The 18,572-nt window shown below is 46.2% G+C and overlaps 1 protein-coding gene across 4 annotated transcripts in view; it reads left to right on the forward strand.

The window, feature by feature from the left end:
* Nucleotides 1-1,003: 1,003 nt before the first annotated feature.
* The window catches only part of Pkd2l2 (polycystin 2 like 2, transient receptor potential cation channel), a 38,010-nt gene continuing 20,441 nt past the window's right edge, over nt 1,004-18,572 (forward strand). For 2 of the 4 annotated variants that reach the window (XM_040758072.1, XM_040758075.1), the window contains exons 1-5: nt 4,688-4,761; nt 5,218-5,319; nt 7,782-7,915; nt 9,925-10,181; nt 14,259-14,480. In XM_040758072.1, the coding sequence (XP_040614006.1) occupies nt 4,731-4,761; nt 5,218-5,319; nt 7,782-7,915; nt 9,925-10,181; nt 14,259-14,480 (746 nt within the window). In that variant the 5' untranslated portion in view covers nt 4,688-4,730. Of the gene's footprint in view, nt 1,443-4,669; nt 4,762-5,006; nt 5,320-7,781; nt 7,916-9,924; nt 10,182-14,258; nt 14,481-18,572 lie in introns of those variants that run through there. The other 2 variants (XM_040758074.1, XM_040758073.1) reach the window with 2 other exon arrangements.

An 18,572-nucleotide genomic window follows, 5' to 3' on the forward strand; every position in this document is an offset into this window, starting at 1 on the left:
TGATACACACGTCCCATTTATGGCTGAGCACCCCGCAGACACGCTTTCTCGGTGCTTTGACCAATTAATTGTGAGTTTCGGCGTTAACCACCGTCAGCTGCGCAAAGAAGCCTCTCCGATGGGGACTCAGTGCTGCACTCATCCTTAGGAACCCAGATACCCGGTTAGAGGCCAGTTGGGTACTATGTCCATTTAGCAAAATGAAGTAGTAAGTTTATCCCTGGATCCAGGGTTCGAAGCCCGATTTATGGCACCATGCAGGCATTTCCTCCTGGTAGAAAGCAGCTGGCTGAACAGTCATGTCTCCGTTGTGCCCACGGGCATATCTTGCCTTACTGTGCCTTGCAGGATTCGCAGCTGGATGGAGACTGTTGGTAACTGCTCCCTAGCAGCCTGTGTGGAGCCTTCCAGCACTGAGAACACCAGCCAGGGAGGAAGCTTTCCTGTCAGTACCGGCTGGATGTCCTGTGGTGATCAAATTGTGTGGTGTCAGCAGTAGGATCTTATCGTCAAACTCCTGTGGGCAGCCAGGAGCAACGGCCAGAGCCTGTGCTGTTTGGGGGTCACTGTGGGAAGAGAGGTCCCACACATCTGATGCTGGTTTTTTTTTAATTTGGCATCCTATGGCTTGTGGGAGGAGAATTACCCCTGTGTAGGGTAAACTCCAACTAAGCATATACAATATGTAATAATATATATATATATACATGAAGTTTATTAAATAGTAGGTTTCCATATGGTTTCCCAAACACACGTAATGTTGGCTATCCCTCCCAGTTGTTAACATTTGTGGGAACTTGGGGTTGGGGCTAAAAAGGGAAAAGGAAGGAAGAATGGGGGACAAAGGTGAGCCTGGAGGTGTAAGCAGGAGAGGGGGAGTGAGCAGCAGCCCAGCCATCCGTTACAAGCCCAGAACCGGTACGGGGGTGGAGCCAGCGCTTTGCGCATGACGCTTGGAATCTGAGAACGCCCGCATCTGCCTTTGCATAGCTTGGGGGTGGGGGTTGCTTCCTGATTATAGGGCTCCGGCTGAGGGGACGTTTTCTCTAAAGTGCAGGTGCCTGCCGTGTTCTCCGAGCTCAAGCACACGGCAAGCCCTCTTCTGAAGAAGAATAAAGAAAATATTGTGAACATATTCCAATGCAGGCACTGAAACAGCCAAAACAGCCGCTCTCTTCAGGTCTGGCAGCCGCCCGCGGGTCATTATCGATCCCTCTCTTTCCCAAGCAAATGTGTATCCAAGGAGTTACATTCAGATCTAAACAAGAACTTTAAGATTCGTTTATATTTTGGAAGCCGTAACCTCGTGGCTTATGTAACCCTACTGTCACGGCTACTATGGGATTTGCTAGCAAATGTTTGAAGTTATAGCTGTCTCCTTTTGCACTGCAATAGTCTGGGCTTGGACCGCGCATATGTTTTGCCTGCATTATTTATCCTGAGTAAGTCTTTCATTGATTTGTATTAACTTTTCGTATGCAAAACTAGGAAAATTAACTTCTAGAAAGCCATTCACTTCCAAAAACAATGAGGCTCTTTTAAGTAGTGCACTAGGGGGCATTCGATTCTGCTTTAAGAAGTTTTGATTAGGCTGTTATCTGGGAGATAACGTTTAATGTGTTCACGTCTTTGTGAATATTTGCACTTTTAAAGTGAAAACAAAAAAAGCATTGGGGCACTGTCAACATTAATGAAAATAAGCATTTGGACCTCAGCCAACAGGGATCCTTCTACCACACAGGTAACTAGAACCAACAGAAGCAGATCCTGTCCCTGCCCACCTGGCTCCCTGCCTGCAAGCCAGCTCCCTCCCAGTTCCCAGAAGTTTCTTCATTTCCAACCTCGTCTTTCATTACTGTCTGTGGCTTGGAAAATGCAGCCTCCTCACCCAACACTGTCCCTTCCAGTTCCGTACCTGTCCCCTAAATTCTGAGTCTCTTCAGGGCCGTCTAGATGGGGCGTTTTGCACCTTGCCTGCAGTTTGACATGTGAGTGTTGATCCGGGCTCTCTTATCACAGACCCATTACACAGCTGTGCTAGCATGAGTTGCAAAATTGTGATCTCCAGTTGGCTTGAAGAGCATTGAGTTGGAATGGTGCTAGCTTGAGTGGCCTGGAAGTGCAAAGGTCAGCCCACAGGAGCATTGCCAAGCAGATAGATGGTCAAGCTGGCTGCTCAGTCTCCAGCCTGAGAGACGTAGGGCGACGCCACGCCCTGCATCTTAGGTTTTCCTAAGACATCTCTGTATCTCACTGGCTTGTTTTTCTTATTGACTCATGGCCGGCAGCCCGTTGAGTTCTTTCTGCTTGGATCTGTGAGGCAGATCTCCTCGGCCATCCTATCTTATCTACGATAGGCTGACTTTATTATTGCGATCGGAGTGTTCCCGAGCTCTCCAAGACTTGAGCATCACCCTTGTCTAGTACAGTGCCCCCCCCCAAAAAGGTCTAAGTTTTGGTTTCCATCTGAAGTTGGCCTCTGCTATGTAACCCTTGCCCTCTCTGCTCCTGCCAATAATGTCCTAACTTTTAAAAAAAATTACACAGCTTTTGTTTTTTTGTTAATATAGCAAAACACCTACATAAACAAAAAAGACATTTACTTGGGCTATAATCTTGAAAGCGCAAGGGTACAGCATCATACCAGCATCCGATGGGGGCCGTTTGGCATGCTATCACATCATGGTGGGTAACGAAAGTTGGAAAGGAGGATCCGGCAACATAGCCCAGTGGGTAAGGGTGCTTGCAGACCACACTGACAGCCTGGGTTCCAACACCAGAACCCACATAGTAGAGAGAGAGAGAGAGAGAGAGAGAGAGAGAGAGAGAGAGAGAGAGAGAGAGAGCCAATGGGCTCTCCTCAGGCCGCATGAACACCGTGGCATGTATGTCAAAAGGTATAGTGCATGCACACATTAAAAGTGGATAAATGTAAAAATTAAAATTAAGTTGGGGTGAGGGAGGAAGTAAGTGCCACATCACCAGACAGGAAGTGGCAGAACGGGGTGGTGCAACAACTCTTGGGAGAATGTCAAGAAGTTATGAGAAATACTCTGATCTCTTCTAAGAGTGTGTCCCCAGCTAGCCAAGAACCTCCCACTGGGCCCTGCCACCGACGGGGTCCATAGAATCCCCCCCCACCATCTGGAGGGCCTCGTTTCTAACACACACACTCCACAGAGGCAAACCACATCAAGCCACAGCAACGACGCCCTCTCACTTTTCTTTTTTCAAGACAGGGTTTCTCTGTGTGTCCTTGGCTGTCCTCCCTGACTCTCCACTGCGCAATAAGATCGGACTAAACCACTAAAAGAAGAATGCCAAAAACTGACAGCAAAGGGAAATGTATTAAATGAAATAGATAAAAAACGCCAGAAGTTTGTATATAGTTCAGGCCTCAGTTAAATTCCAGGGTTCAAACAATGTGATCAGAGATCGGTTTCTTACGCTGGGGGAGACAGCTCACCCAGGAAAGTGCTTGCTTTGCAAAAACACAGGACCTCAGTTTAATTCCCCGGAGCCCATTTAAGAACAGCAGACATGGGTGTACACTTAATCCCTGAGCTGGGGCAGCTGAGACAGGACAGTCCCTGGGGTTTGTTCCCAAACCATTCCAGCTTAATTAGTGAGCTCCAGCCGTGAGAGGATCTGTCTCAAAGAAGGTGGATGCTGTTCCAGAGGACGGCACCTAAGACTGTTGTGTGCCCTGCATGCGAGCACATGTGTGTGGGCCACTCTGGAGGCTGCCTCTATAAAGAAACAAGTTGCAACTGTTGGCCTGCTTGCCCTCGCTCTCCCCGACCTCACTGGCGTTAGAGCCTAGTCTTTGGGATTCTGAGGTTTGCTGAAGAGCAAACCAGCCTTTCCCTCCCACAGAACAACCGCGGACTCTTGGGCTTTCCACTGGGGGACAGCCATTGTTGGACTAACTGGACCACAGCCTGTAAGTCGCTCTAGCAAATCCCTTCTTATGTACAGATTCATCCTGTCAGTTGTGTTCCCCTAGGGACCCCTAAGGCATGACGTGCACTTTGAATTCCCCCACTTTCATAATGAATAATGCAGACGCACAGTACAAACTTCTAAAGTTTCGCCTGCTCATGCCTCACGCCCCTGATGGCTTTTCTTGTCTCATCCCACGCTGTTAAATTTCTGGTTTATAACCTGCCAGGTTCATATCGTGGACGAACAAAACCACAGCTGCCCATCTAGATACAGACCTGTGTTTGTTTGTATCTACACGTGGACGCGCTTAAGTGAGTTGTGGGAACACTCAAGGGTTTGTAGCTGGAGCTCAGTGGGTTTGTGTTTTGAGGCTGGGGATCCACATTCAGGCCATTGCTGACCTCTGAGTCTCTGAGTCTCTATGGCCTTTGCCTCCTAACGGCTTGTAGGGCAGAATTGGGCCACCATGCCCATCAGCGTTTGCTTTTGTGATACTGCTAACTTAGTTATTTCTATTAAATCAATAAGACCATTTTTTAGTTAATGCTGTAGGTAGTGATACCTATTTTTTTTTTTTTTGCATCCAGAAAAATGAGCGATAAATAAGCCTCTGCCAGGAGGGAACAGCCACAACTCCCTCCCAGGGAGTGAAGCGACCACCGAGATGGTGCCTTGTGGCATAGCTTTGGGGGTTAGCCTGCCGCGGTGCTAGTGCGCAGGCGCCGGGGCGGGCGGGCTGGTGGGCGAGCGGGCGGAGTGGAACGGACCGTGTGGTCCGGTGCGCGATGGCCGAGTCGTCCTGGTGGTACCGAGGAGGTGAGGGCGGGTAAACCAGGGCCCGTGGGCAACTCCAGGTCCCCAGGAAGGAACTCTGACCCCAGAACCCCCACTCCAGCGCTGTCACCGAGTGAAGTCCCCTGCTAGGCTGTCACCTCCCTGGGTGGTGGCCGCCGCAGCAGGAGCCCCTTCTTCGCAGCTGGACCCTGCCTTCCCCAGAAGCTGGGGTGGGGGCGGAGAAGGCAATAGGGACAGAAGGAGGCGTTTGTCTTGTGTCTTATCAGGACTGTCGGGGACACACTTGTGGTGTGAAAGTCCATCCGCACACAGCGATACAGCACCACGGCCCGCTCCGTAGCAGGGAACTCGGCCCCTGTGAGAAGTAAAAGGAAACCAGAAGCCACTAAAAGTGGTTGTGTTTCCCCCACGTTGGTTACTTATGCACATTATAGTTACCCAGTAATATTAGAGAAAGGTTTGTTTTGCATCGCACAGGGACTTCCAAACACGACCTGCATTACAGAAGGGAAGCAGAAGTTAACACCACCTTTGAGGAGCTGTTACTCTACTTTATCTTTTTAATAAATCTATGCATATGTAAGTACACAGATGTGGGTGAAAATGCCGGCTGAACTGATAGTTAAAATGTGGAAGTGAAAAAAACAGAAACTCAGAAAGCTGACAGATTTTTTTTTAGAGATCACTATCCTATGATGGACAGAATTTCAAGCTTTTAAAGGGTGAAACTAGACCACAAATGTCAGCTCTGACTATGTTTTTTTTTTTCTTTTTTTAAGTTTGGAGGATCTACTTAAACAGGGTCCCTGGGTTGACAGTTGAATTGAATTTCTTTCAGAGCCATAGAGGTATATTGGTACAAATGCAACCCAACATGGAGTTTGGGGATGGCCACAGTCTCATCCTCTTCCCTAAACAGCTGTGCAATTAATAACAGAATGCATTTGTGCCGAGTAAACGGCAGTTGTTAATGTGGGCAGGGAGAACTACCCCCCAACCCCCGCCACCGCGGGTCCATGGCATCACCTTAGTATGGTGAAAAGCTTGTTAACGTTTTGTATTTAAACTGCCCAATGTATGCAGCTAGAAGCTAACATACAGGATTTCTCCCGTCTCTGAATGTGTAGCCTGTGTACCAATTGCACAGTTAACTGGTATTGTAGGGGTGGGTGTTCCAGATTAAAGGCAGCTGTGGCTAACTTGATAAGGTGCCTTGGACTGGCTGTGAGGCTTAGTTTTGAAGACAACACAAACATAGGCTTATTACCAACCATTTAGAAAGTAGGAAATACGAGTCAAAAGATTGTTTATAATCCCACCATTCAGAGATATTTTTCCCAACACTTACAATAAAGAAAACGACCTAAACCCACAGTAAGGGGGTTCACTAGCCTCTGTGGAATATGCAACGAAACAGATGCAGCTGTTAAAGAATGACACACACTCCCTCGGTTATGTGCGTGCACGCATGCGTGTGCTCAGTGCTTGTGGAGGTCGGAGGACAGCTGATGGAGCTGGTCCCACCTTCATCGTGAGTGCCTTGGGCTGGCACACTTGACAATGTGGAAAGTGTCCCCTTTGAACCATCCCGATTGCCCCCACGTGTTTTTGTTTTCACTGGGGAGTCCTGGCACATAAGGTGAAATAGCTTTGTAAGAGGGGAGAAAGAAATACTACCGATTGAAAGTGTTTAAACAGACTTGCTGTGTTCCAAAGCATGGGTTTAAATGCTCTACCTGCAGGGCTTGAAAGATAACTGGGTCTGTAAAGTGCTCGCCACACAAGTGTGACAGCCGGAGTTTGATCCCCACAGCGCTTGCAGAAGAGAAGGGTGTGGAAATGATTGTAATCCCAGGGCTGGGGAGGTAGGAACGGGGTCCTGGGGCATGCTGTCCAGCCAGCCTAGCCTACTTTGAAAGGTCCAGGCTAATGAAAGGTCCCGTTTCAAAACTAAAACCAAAGTGCATGGCTCCTGGGGAATGCTTCCTGATGTCAAGCTCCAGCCTCCACATGCACGAGCACACACACACACACACACACACACACACACACACACACTCCCAATATTCACAATTATAACCGTGTAGTAAAAGATGGCTGAGAGCCGGGCGTTGGTGGCGCACGCCTTTAATCCCAGCACTCGGGAGGCAGAGACAGGCGGATCTCTGTGAGTTCGAGACCAGCCTGGTCTACCGAGTGAGTTCCAGGACAGGCTCCAAAACTACAGAGAAACCCTGTCTCGAAAAACCAAAAACCAAAAAAAAAAAAAAAAAAAAAAAAAAAAAAAAAGATGGCTGAGACCTATTCTCCTTCTCTGGCTGAATTCAAGACCCTTAGCCTTAACTATTCACTATTTGGTATCGCCTGTTCTTAGTGTAGAGAAAAAAAGCCGACAGTAGTCATGGATATAATGTGACGACCTCATTTAAAAAAAATATTGTGTGTGTGTGTGCGTGTGCGTGTGCGCATGCGCATGCGCATGCCTGTGCATGTGTGTGAAGAGGCACATAATATGTGTGGTCAGAGAACAACTTTGGTTCTCTTGCTCTTTCTGCTTCCTTCCCCTTGTTGGCCGTTCATGGAAATCTCTGTTAAATGTGGAGCCATCTCACCAGCCCCTGATTTGACTTCATTTTAAAAAGATAGAATATCAAATATAAACCCGCCAGGCCTGATGAACCTACGTCTACCTTTAGAATGAGGGTTGAAGGAAACTTGCGCCGGCTTTGTATATTTCTGGCTTTACTTATTGGATAAAGGCCCTTGGTGGCCAAGCGTGGTGACCTGAGTTTGACCCCTGGAACACACATAATGAGAGCAGAGAGAACCAGCTCCCACAGACTGTCCTTTGACCTGCACGCTTGCATCTCGGCACATGCGTGTGCATGCGTGCGTGTGTGCGCACACAAGATAGATGGATGTAAAATATTTATGCTTAGACAGCGTTGGATTTGTTGTAAAGCTGGGGAAATGAATCGTTTCTGAGTGCTGCTGGCGTGGGATTTTAAATTACAAGCCCCGACAAGGACTTCTCTCCTCAGTGACGTTTGGGATGGTCAATCCGCACATGTACTACTTAAACAAAGTGATGTCATCTCTGTTTGTGGACACTGCCCTCCCTGACGATGAAAGGAGCAGTTTCAGGTCCATCCGAACCATCACTGACTTCTGGAAGGTAGGATGTACGGCCTGAGGAAGTGGCATTAGCTAGCCCATACGCCAGGGCTTAGGGGCTAGCTCAGGGTACAAAGCTTGCCTGGTAGGTGAAAGGCCCTGGGTTCAGGCCACAGCTCTGGAAAGGAAGAAAGACAAATTCACGTATAGTCTATAGTAAACCCTTGCCTTACGTAGAAAATGCTCAGGGAATTTTTGTTAAAGGGATTAATAATGAAAATGAGTATTGTTTCGTTACTAGAAAATCAACCAGGGGTGTTTATTGTGAATCTTACGTTCACGTTGTGATACTGTTATGTATAACTTTGAGTTTTTGATTACTTTCTCAAATATTCCCATTTCCCAAGGATTTGCCATGGGAGTACTAAAGTCAGCCTGTGGTTGTGTATGTAAAATATCCACACGAGCAACAGTCTTTGTTTTTGTTTTTGTTTTTGTTTTTGGTTTTGGTTTTTACGAGACAGGGTTTCTCTGTATTGTTTTGGAGACTATCGGTCCAGCCCAGCCTCGAACTCACAGAGATCCGCCTGCCTCTGCCTCCCGAGTGCTGGGGTTAAAGACGTGCGCCACCACCGCCCGGCAACAGTCTTACAAATTCTTAGTTTCCCAGAGAGGGTAATAGTCACGATATTATATACGCAACCCTCTGTTGTGTGCTACCGTAATGTGCTGTATATATAATTTTTTTTAAAAAAGCAACGTGTGACACAGCTTTCTGCGTTTGATCACACGAGAGAGTGTTCCCTCAGCACAAAGACACGCAGGTTTCCCGCTGCACATAGCACCAGTCATTGAGAAGGAAGAGTAGCCGAGGAGGAGCAGCTTGGATGTAAGGGATGAGGCAGTGCGGGAGGACCCTCCCGAGGTGATTGGCAGTGTGGATGCATTTTAAAGGGCCTGTTAGGAAAGGGGCATTCTGGGAAAAGGGCATGCGTGCTGTGTGCAGTTCGCACGGAGCTGAGTTTGCAGTGGGTGCACAGGGTAGATGGAGCAGAAAACGGGTAGACAGAGAGTTCACGCTGTCGCCTTCCGAGCGTGGGAGGATGGGGGGGCTAACTCGGATGCGCGCAGCAGCAGACGGATTGGAAGAGCAGACCCTGAGGCGCGCCTGTGATGGTGTTTTCCTGAGAGGGTGAACTACCTGGTGAACTGGAGAAGCGCTGTCCACAGACTGTGGTGGGATGGGATAAGGGGAGAGAACGGAGGACGATGCTCGGGCTCTGGCATTCCCTCTGCGACCCACGGTCTGAGCTGCCCCTGTCCCGCCACACCCTTCCTGGTAAGGTGGCCTGGGACTTAGCCGACACAAATCTTGCCTCCCTTAAAGTGTTTAGGCCAGTATTCCATCCCTGGTGACACGACAAACTTGGTAAGAAAGGGGACAGATGAGAGACAAGGTCCAAGGGGTCCTAAGTCACTGGCCTGGTAGGGAAGGAGACACGCAAGACAGGATTTCTTCATATAGCCTGGCTATCCTGGAACTCTCTCTGTAGACCAGGCTGGCTTCAAACTGAGAGATCTGCTTAAAAGATGCTATAAACACTACAGGAGATCACAATGGGTATGTTTTTACCCTAGTCACAGAGACCAGGAAGGACAGGGTAAGTGGGCACACCTTTTCTCTTTTTTTTTTAAGATTTATTTATTTATTACATATACACCAGATTGAATTGTAGATGGTTGTGAGCCACCATGTGGTTGCTGGGAATTGAACTCAAGACCTCTGGAAGAGCAGTCAGTGCTCTTAACCTCTGAGCCAGGTCTCCAGCCCCACACCTTTTCTCTTTTAAATTGTCCATGTGGCCCGTGGCAAAGGCCGCGAGAAGCAGGGAAAGCCGCCCTGGATCTGGGGGTCACTTAGAAAGGAACAGGGACGCGGTGGGGAGTGGCCTTTGCCAGCAGCGGGGTGTGTCAGCCAGTGCTCACACTGGGAATCACATGCGCCGGCTGCAGACGGTTGCCGTGAACGTGTCCTTTTCTTCCCACGGGCGCTTGCCTTTCTCTGTGAAGTTCATGGAAGGGCCCCTCCTGGAAGGCCTGTACTGGGACTCGTGGTACAACAACCAGCAGCTGTACAGCGTGAGGAACAGCAGCCGCATCTACTACGAGAACATCCTTCTCGGGGTCCCCAGGGTGCGGCAGCTGCGGGTCCGCAACAACACCTGCAGGATCTACTCCGCCTTCCAGCCGCTGATCCACGACTGTTATGGCAAATACACGACTGAAAACGAAGACCTGTCTGATTTCGGCCTCAAAAAAAGTAAGGAGTAAGTGTCATGACACCCGTGGTCCTTTCCAGCGGGTGCCTTTGTTTGTGTCTTTACAGAATTATCCGTTGTCTGAGTAGTGGGAGCCGGGAGCTGCCGGTTGCCGTGGTTCTCTCCGCAAACTGCGTGGGGGAGAAGTCTTGGCAATAGCAGCACTGTCGCGTGAGCTTAGAACATGAGAGTGACCCTGTTTGACGGGGGAAGGGGGTCGGTGCGGCATGTGAAATGTATGGTCATACAGGATGCAGGGTAAGACATCAGTCTGTGTGTGTGCATGTGCGTGTGCGTGTGTGTGTGCATGTGGAGGCCAGATATTAACAGGAGGGGTCCTTCTAGGGCTTGAGAGACGGCTCAGACGGCTCAGCGGTTAAGAGCACGGCAGAGGTCCTGAGTTCAGTTCCCAGCCACCACACCACGGCTCACAACCATTACAATCTGTGATGAGATCTAGTGCCCTCTTCTGCCGTGCAGACGTACACGCATGCATAGCAAATAGATCTTTTTTAAAAACGTTTTTTCTTTTAAAGGTGTCTTTGTAAATCACTCTTCAGCTCTCATTCTTGAGGCAGGGTCTCTCACTGAGACTGGAGTTCATTGATTGTGTTAGACTGATCAGCCAGTGAGCTCCAGGGAACCAGTGGTGTCCACCCGCTGAGCTCCAGGGTCACAGATTCATGCCCCGACAGCTGGCCTCTGTGCAGGTGCTGAGTTATTCCCTGCCGCCCTCCTCCCTCCTCTTAAGTGATGTCTGTGGCTCCGGTACTGATAGGGGCAGTTATGCTCCTAGTCGTTGTGACTGATGAGGCCTGACGAAGAGTCTTAGGTACTTTTCTATTGCTGTGCTAAGATACCCAAACGGCTTACAGAAGTTTGATGGGGGCTTAAAGAAGAAACTCGTGGTGTTTATGGGGGGGCACATAGACCTAGGACATGAAGACCTACCACTATACTATACTATACTATACCACTATACTATACTATGCTATACCACTATACTATACTATACTATACTATGCTATACCACTATACTATACTATACTATACTATACCACTATACTATGCTATACCACTATACTATACTATACTATACCACTATACTATGCTATACCACTATACTATACTATACCACTATACTATACTATACACTATACTATACCACTATACTATACTATACTATACCACTATACTATGCTATACCACTATACTATACTATACCACTATACTATACACTATACTATACCACTATACTATACTATACTACTATACTATACTATACTATACTATACATTATACTATACTATACTATACCACTATTCTATACTATACTATACCACTATACTATACTATACCACTATACTATACTATACCATACCACTATACTATACCATACCACTATACTATACTATACCACTATACTATACTACACTATACTGTACTATACTGTACTATACCACTATACTATACTATACTATACCACTATACTATACCACTATACTATACTATACCACTATACTATACTATACTATGCTATACCACGATACTATACTATACTGTACTATACTATACCAATATACTACACTACACTACACTATACTATATTATACTATATACTATACTATACACTATACTATACTATACCACTATACTATACTACACTATACTATACTATACCACTATACTATACTGTACTATGCTATACCACTATACTATACTATACACTATACTATACTATGCAACCACTATACTATACTATACTATACTATGCTATACCACTCTACTATACTATACTATACACTATACTATACTATACACTATACTATACCACTATACTATACTATACTATACCATACCACTATACTATACTACACTATACTATACTATACTGTACTATACCACTATACTATACTATACTATACTATACCACTATACTGTACCATACTATACTATACCACTATACTATACTACACTACACTATACTATACTATACTATACTATACACTATACTATACTATACACTATACTATACTATACACTATACTATACTATACACTATACTATACTATACCACTATACTATACTGTACTATGCTATACCACTATACTATACTATACACTATACTATACTATGCAACCACTATACTATACTATACTATACCACTATACTATACTATACTATGCTATACCACTCTACTATACTATACTATACTATACTACACTATACTATACTATACTATGCTATACCACTATATTATACTATACTATACCATACCACTATACTATACTATACTACACTATACTATACTATACTGTACTATACCACTATACTATACTATACTATACTATACTATACTATACCACTATACTATACCATACTATACTATACCACTATACTATACTATACTATACTATACTATACTATACTATACTATACCACTATACCATACTATACTATACTATGCTATACCACTATACTATACTATGCTATACTACTATACTATACTATACTATACCACGATACTATATTATACTGTACTATACTATACCACTATACTACACTACACTACACTACACTATACTATATACTATACTATACTATACACTATACCACTATACTATACTATACCACGATACTATACTATACTGTACTATACTATACCACTATACTACACTACACTACACTATACTATGCTATACTATACTATACACTATACTATACTATACACTATACTATACTATACACTATACTATACTATACTATACTATGCTATACCACAATACTATACTATACCACGATACTATACTATATTGTACTATACTATACCACTATACTACACTACACTACACTACACTACACTACACTACACTATACTATACTATACTATACTATACTATACTGAAATGTGACAGCCAAGCCACTGGCCCCACCTCCTCTAGACAAAGCACTGTTTACACTCTCCGTGTCAGGCATCCTGTGAAGGTCGTGGCTGGAGGATAGGGCCAACCCTTTTTGTATCAGCATTTATTACAGTTATTCAGATGTTTATAAAGATCTATTCCCCCCCCCGGTGCTGTCATTTAACAACCGTGTGTATTTCCATGTGGCAGGTGGTCCTCTGTCACCATAACTCTCTTCCCCGCCACCTCCTGCCCCTGCTACTTTCCCCTTTGTCTCTCAGCCTTGGTTACTCCTGATTGTGTTTAACCGTTTGTCCGTATTTTCATCACAAAGTTTCATTGTGTTGTCTCTCTTACACAGCCTCCTCCAATCTCAGGGTGAGTTGCTCTACGTGTGTTAACTTACTGTTTATATGAGTTTGGGGGTTTATTTTATCTTATCCAGAGATAGGAGATATATATTTGGGTCATTCATGAAGGCATATATAATTTTTATAAATGCAAATAAACTCACAAATATAATAGCACACCTCTCAGATATGTTGGGGGAACTGAATAGGGAGACTGAAAACAGGGAACCAGGGTGGTCTTCTTTTGATTTTCTCGTAATTGTAAGTTAATAGGCAGAAGGGTTCATTATAAATATTTTTTGAAAAAAAAAAGCTAGACGGTGGTGCACACCTTTAATCCCAGCACTCAGGAGGCAGAGGCAGGTGGGTCTCCCGTGAGTTCAAAGCCAGCCTGGTCTACAGAATGAGCTCCCAGGACATCCAGGATTGCACAGAGAAACCCTGTCCGTCTCAGAAAACAAACCCCTGACCCCTGACCCCCAACTCACCCCAAAAAATTAAGTGTGTGTGTGAGAGAGAGACAGAGACAGAGAGAGACAGACAGACAGAGACAGAGAGAGAGAGACAGAGAGAAAGAGAGAGAGACAGAGAGAGACAGAGAGAGAATGCAGGCACACATGCACCACAAATGCATCACAAAACTTGGGTGTAACTGTTAGATGTGTCTGTTGCTATAATAAGCTCTAAAACACGATGGGTCCTTGTCAAGGCTACTTTGAACCTTCTATCTCAGCTGCTTTGAGGCTACTTCTTGTAATTCAAAGCTCAGTTTAAGTTCTCAAATGCTTTCTTACTGGGTTTCTCACTGCCCATGCTCTTTGGATGTCTAACAGGTGGAAATACTCATCGCCTCCTGCCAACGCTCCCTGGCACTGGGGATTTGTTGGTGTGTACCGAGATGGAGGGTATATATTCACATTATCAAAGTCAAAATCTAAGGCCAAAACCAAACTCGCTGACCTTCGACTCAACAGCTGGATCACCAGAGGGACCAGAGTTGTTTTTATTGATTTTTCCTTGTACAACGCTAACATCAATCTATTCTGCATCGTCAGGTAAGCAGCTCAGAAGTTTTATCTTGGCAAACTGAATTTTAAAAGGATCCAAAGCCTTTGCTGGAGTTTGCAGTTTCTGTACACCCGTGCTGAGATTAAAGTCTCAGCTTTAAGATAAATATGGTGAGCCGGGCGGTGGTGGCGCACGCCTTTAATCCCAGCACTTGGGAAGCAGAGGCAGGCAGATCTCTGTGAGTTCGAGGCCAGCCTGGACTACAAAGTGAGTTCCAGGACAGCCTCCAAAGCCACAGAGAAACCCTGTCTCGAAAACCAAACCAAACCAAACCAAAACAAAACAAAACAAAAAGATAAATATGGTGATCCTCCTACCAGTGGTGCAGGAGAGAATATCACGTTCCTAGTTTCATTATTCTAGGATATATTTAGGAACACGGGTCACACACACTGTGCTAGGCTTTATACTCTGTGGCGTCAGGGGTGCCCCATAGTGCCCAGTGTGCAGGTCAGGACAGTTCTGGGGAGTCCGTTTTCTCCTCCCACAGTGGGTTCTGGGAATTAAACTCGGGGAATCAAGCTTGTATGGCAAGTGCTTTGACCTATAGGATCATCTTGCCACCAATACTTTACAGCGTTATATGGTGCGAGGATATATATATAGCCTTGCCATTTCTGTCATCCTGGAATTGTACAGATCTGACATCTTAAAGTCAGCATGCTTTATGGGCAGGGGAGATAAGTCAGTTGGTAAGGTGCTTATCACTTGTCTTAAGGTTTCCACTGCTGTGATAAGACATTATGGGCAAAACCAGCCTGGAGAGGTTTGCTTGGCTTACGATTCATGATCTGAGGCCGAGGCTGATGCAGAGGCCATGGAGGGGTGCTGCTTGCTGGCCTGCTCCTCGTGGCTTGCGCTCAGCCTGCTTTCCCGTATTTCTGGCTGTGAGCCTAGCCTTTAATGGCCGAGCGTCTCTCCAGCCCCAGAAGTGGCGCCACCCACCATGGGCTGGGACCTCCCGCAGGGCCAGCCTTAGGGACGCGCTGTCTCTGTTGAGGTCCCTTCCTCTCAGTTAACTGTAGCTTGCGTCTAGTTGATAAAACAGCAAAGAGCCACATTCCTCCCAGGAAGCCAGGACCCTGTGCAAGCCAGGAGCACCTGGTTGGGTCTCCAACACCCGTGTGTAAAAAAGCCGGAGAGCAGCAAACAGTTCTTTCAGTGACTGGGTCGCCTCCGAACCGACAGAACTGAAGAGGTTCCGGAATTGAACGCTGGGAAAGAAAGAGCACACAGTAATGGTGTCCAGCTGAGACGCTAATCTGCATCCCCAGAGTGATGGGATGAGCAGATAGCTCAGGACCGGCAATAACCGGACACAAACCTTTTCTGTTTGGAAGGAGGCGTGGGAAGCAGCTGCTAGAGAGATAAAACAAGAGTCCCCCAAAGTCTCAGTGAGCAACCTCTTTCTCACGGATCTTATACTCACTATATATCTTATATCAACTTACGACCAACATTTACCCAAATATATAAACATTTAAAATGTATGTAAAATGCAATATATAAAAGTATTAACAGACTACTAACACAGCCCGCCAGCACGTTCGTTTCAAGTTGTAACTCTTGCTTTTCCCTCAGGAAGTTGGGGCTTTTCGTAACGTTCACCCGTCCCAGTACTCCTGATCAGGATAAAGTGAGGAATATAATCGTTTCTGGGTCCCAAATAAGCTGAAAGCTTAAGTCACATGAAGAGCTCCCTGCAATGACACTAAACCCAGGTTTCTTGTCTCAGTTTTATGCCATTAAACACTGAGAAATCAGAGTTTTCACAACACACTCCCACATTTGCACAAAACTCATCGGATTCATTCAGCAGCCCCTTAACTTTGGACTCCAGGGCCATGGTCCAAAACAAGTCACGTTTCATTACAAAAGACAACAACAAACCCAGCAGACTATGAAACTGCTAACTACCAATCCCATCAGCAGTTGAATCGAAGATTGTCATCAGCGTACTTCTTTTTGTTTTGTTTTGTTTTTCCCAAGACAGGGTTTCACTGAAGCTCTGGCTGTCCTGGAACTCATTCTGTAGACCAGTCTGGCCTCGAGCTCAGAGATCTGCCTGCCTCTGCCACCCAAGTGCTGGGATTAAAGGCGTGGGCCACCACTGTCTGGCTCAGCATAGCTTCTTAAGCTTTTTCTACTTTTAGGACCACTTTCTACCCAAGAAATTTCACTGGGTACATGGGTATGTAAAATAAATATACAAATGAAACACTAGTGGTAATAAATCACAAACTATGTTGGACAACAATTCTTTGATATACATATAAATAAGTCTCGGCCGAAAGTCTGTACTGTAGGATGCGGACACGTTTCAGAGTTGATTGATGCTTGGATTTTATAATGGCCAGCACTGAGAAGATCACATCACACAGATAGTACCAAATGACAGAAGGAGGTTCAGAACCATGACAGAAATTGCTGGAAATTCTGTCCTAATCCCAAGCCAAAAATTATTGTTATCTTTTTAAGTAACTCAAGTCAGTAACTCAAACAGCATTTTTTCTTTTCTTTCTCCCTTTCTTATCTATTCTCATGCTCTCTTCCCTCCCCCTCCTTCTCCCTCTTCCCTCTTCTGTCTCCCTTCTCTCCTCCTCCCTCCCTCTCTTCTCCTTCCTCCCCCTCTCTCTCTCCCTCCCCCTCCCCCTTCCCACTCCTTTCCTTCCCTCTCCCCCTCCCTCCCTCTCTTCTCCTTCCTCCCCCTCTCTCTCCCTCCCCACTCCTTTCCTTCTCTCTCCCCCTCCCTCCTCTCTCTCTCTCCTTTCCTTTGCCCAGTTTAAAACAGGGCCTTACTCAGTAGATCAGGCTGTCCCTGAACTCACAGATATCCCCCTGCCTCTGCCTTCCAGGTGCTCAGATTAAAAGCGTACACCACCACTCGTGGCCACAAACAGCAATTTTTAAAAACAAATGTTCTAACACAATTTAAATCTTGCTTAGATAACTTAGACGCGCAGGAACGATGGTGGGGAAATACTGAGTCTTCCCCCCGGCCCCCACAATTCAATCATGACGTTTGTCCAGGAGCAGAAGACTGCATACAGTAAAAACCACTAATTCTTGCAGTGGTCAGGAACCCGGCCAGGTGTTTGAGGCAGTCTGCTCCGGCGGCGTGTGGTGTGATGCCGTGCTCAGTGCCTCGCTGGAGCTGCGCGCTCAGCAGAGGCTGCAGTGAAGTCCTGCAGAAACACATCTGATGCACCGCACATTGATTTGAATCAAGTTTTAGTCATTGTGCATTTGGAGACGTTTCACTGTCACTTTTTTTTTTTTTTGGTGACTCCTGAGTTTAAGAAGTGACGGTCAAGCTTGCACACCTCTAACCCCAGCCCTCCAGAAGCAGAGACAGGTCCAGCTCTGAGTCTGAGGAGAGCCTGGGCTACACAGTGGGTTCCAGGACACCCAGGGATATAAAGAGAGACCCTGTCTGAAAACCAAAAGGAAGCAGTGGCCAACACTGTGATAACGCCCATTTACTCCTCCTGTACACCGTCAAGAGAAACAAAGTAGACTTCTGCTGCCTCCCCCTTTTGCTTGCTGGGCTGCACGGGAGGTAAAAACACTGCATTCCTTTTGTTTCATTCTCTTCTCCAGCGGTGAGTAGGTACTGGGCGAGAGGAAACATTCTGACACTGGGGTCACCCGCTTGGCAGCCCTTTAGTTCAGCGCCCAATGCGTTTCGCTACGTTTCGCTGCTATCTTCGGGTAGGAGCACAGCTGCCCTTACAGTTAGACTGCATTGTGGCGCTGCCATAGAGACACAGTCGCGTGGTGGAAACACTGGTCCCTTAATTCACGGCCAGTTCTTAATCACCAAAATGCTGCAGAGAAACCAGAAGGGTGGTGAGCAGCCTCAGAGTCTTCATATACCCTGTCTCTGGACACAAGCTGTTCCACTTCCGTTTGTACGGCACCCAGCGCCTAAAGCAAACAGAAAATCTGCCTTGCCAGACTGTGGTCTTGGCGCTCACGGGCCAGCCAGGGGGAGCAGCACATCCCTTCCTCTGGCTTGAAGAGCTGTGTTTTGAGAGAGGAGCCCTGAAGAAAAGCATGCAGTGACTTGAAATGCAGCC

The sequence above is a fragment of the Mesocricetus auratus genome, unplaced genomic scaffold, assembly GCF_017639785.1.
Source record: "Mesocricetus auratus isolate SY011 unplaced genomic scaffold, BCM_Maur_2.0 Super-Scaffold_100015, whole genome shotgun sequence".
In the NCBI taxonomy this organism is placed as follows: domain Eukaryota; kingdom Metazoa; phylum Chordata; class Mammalia; order Rodentia; family Cricetidae; genus Mesocricetus; species Mesocricetus auratus.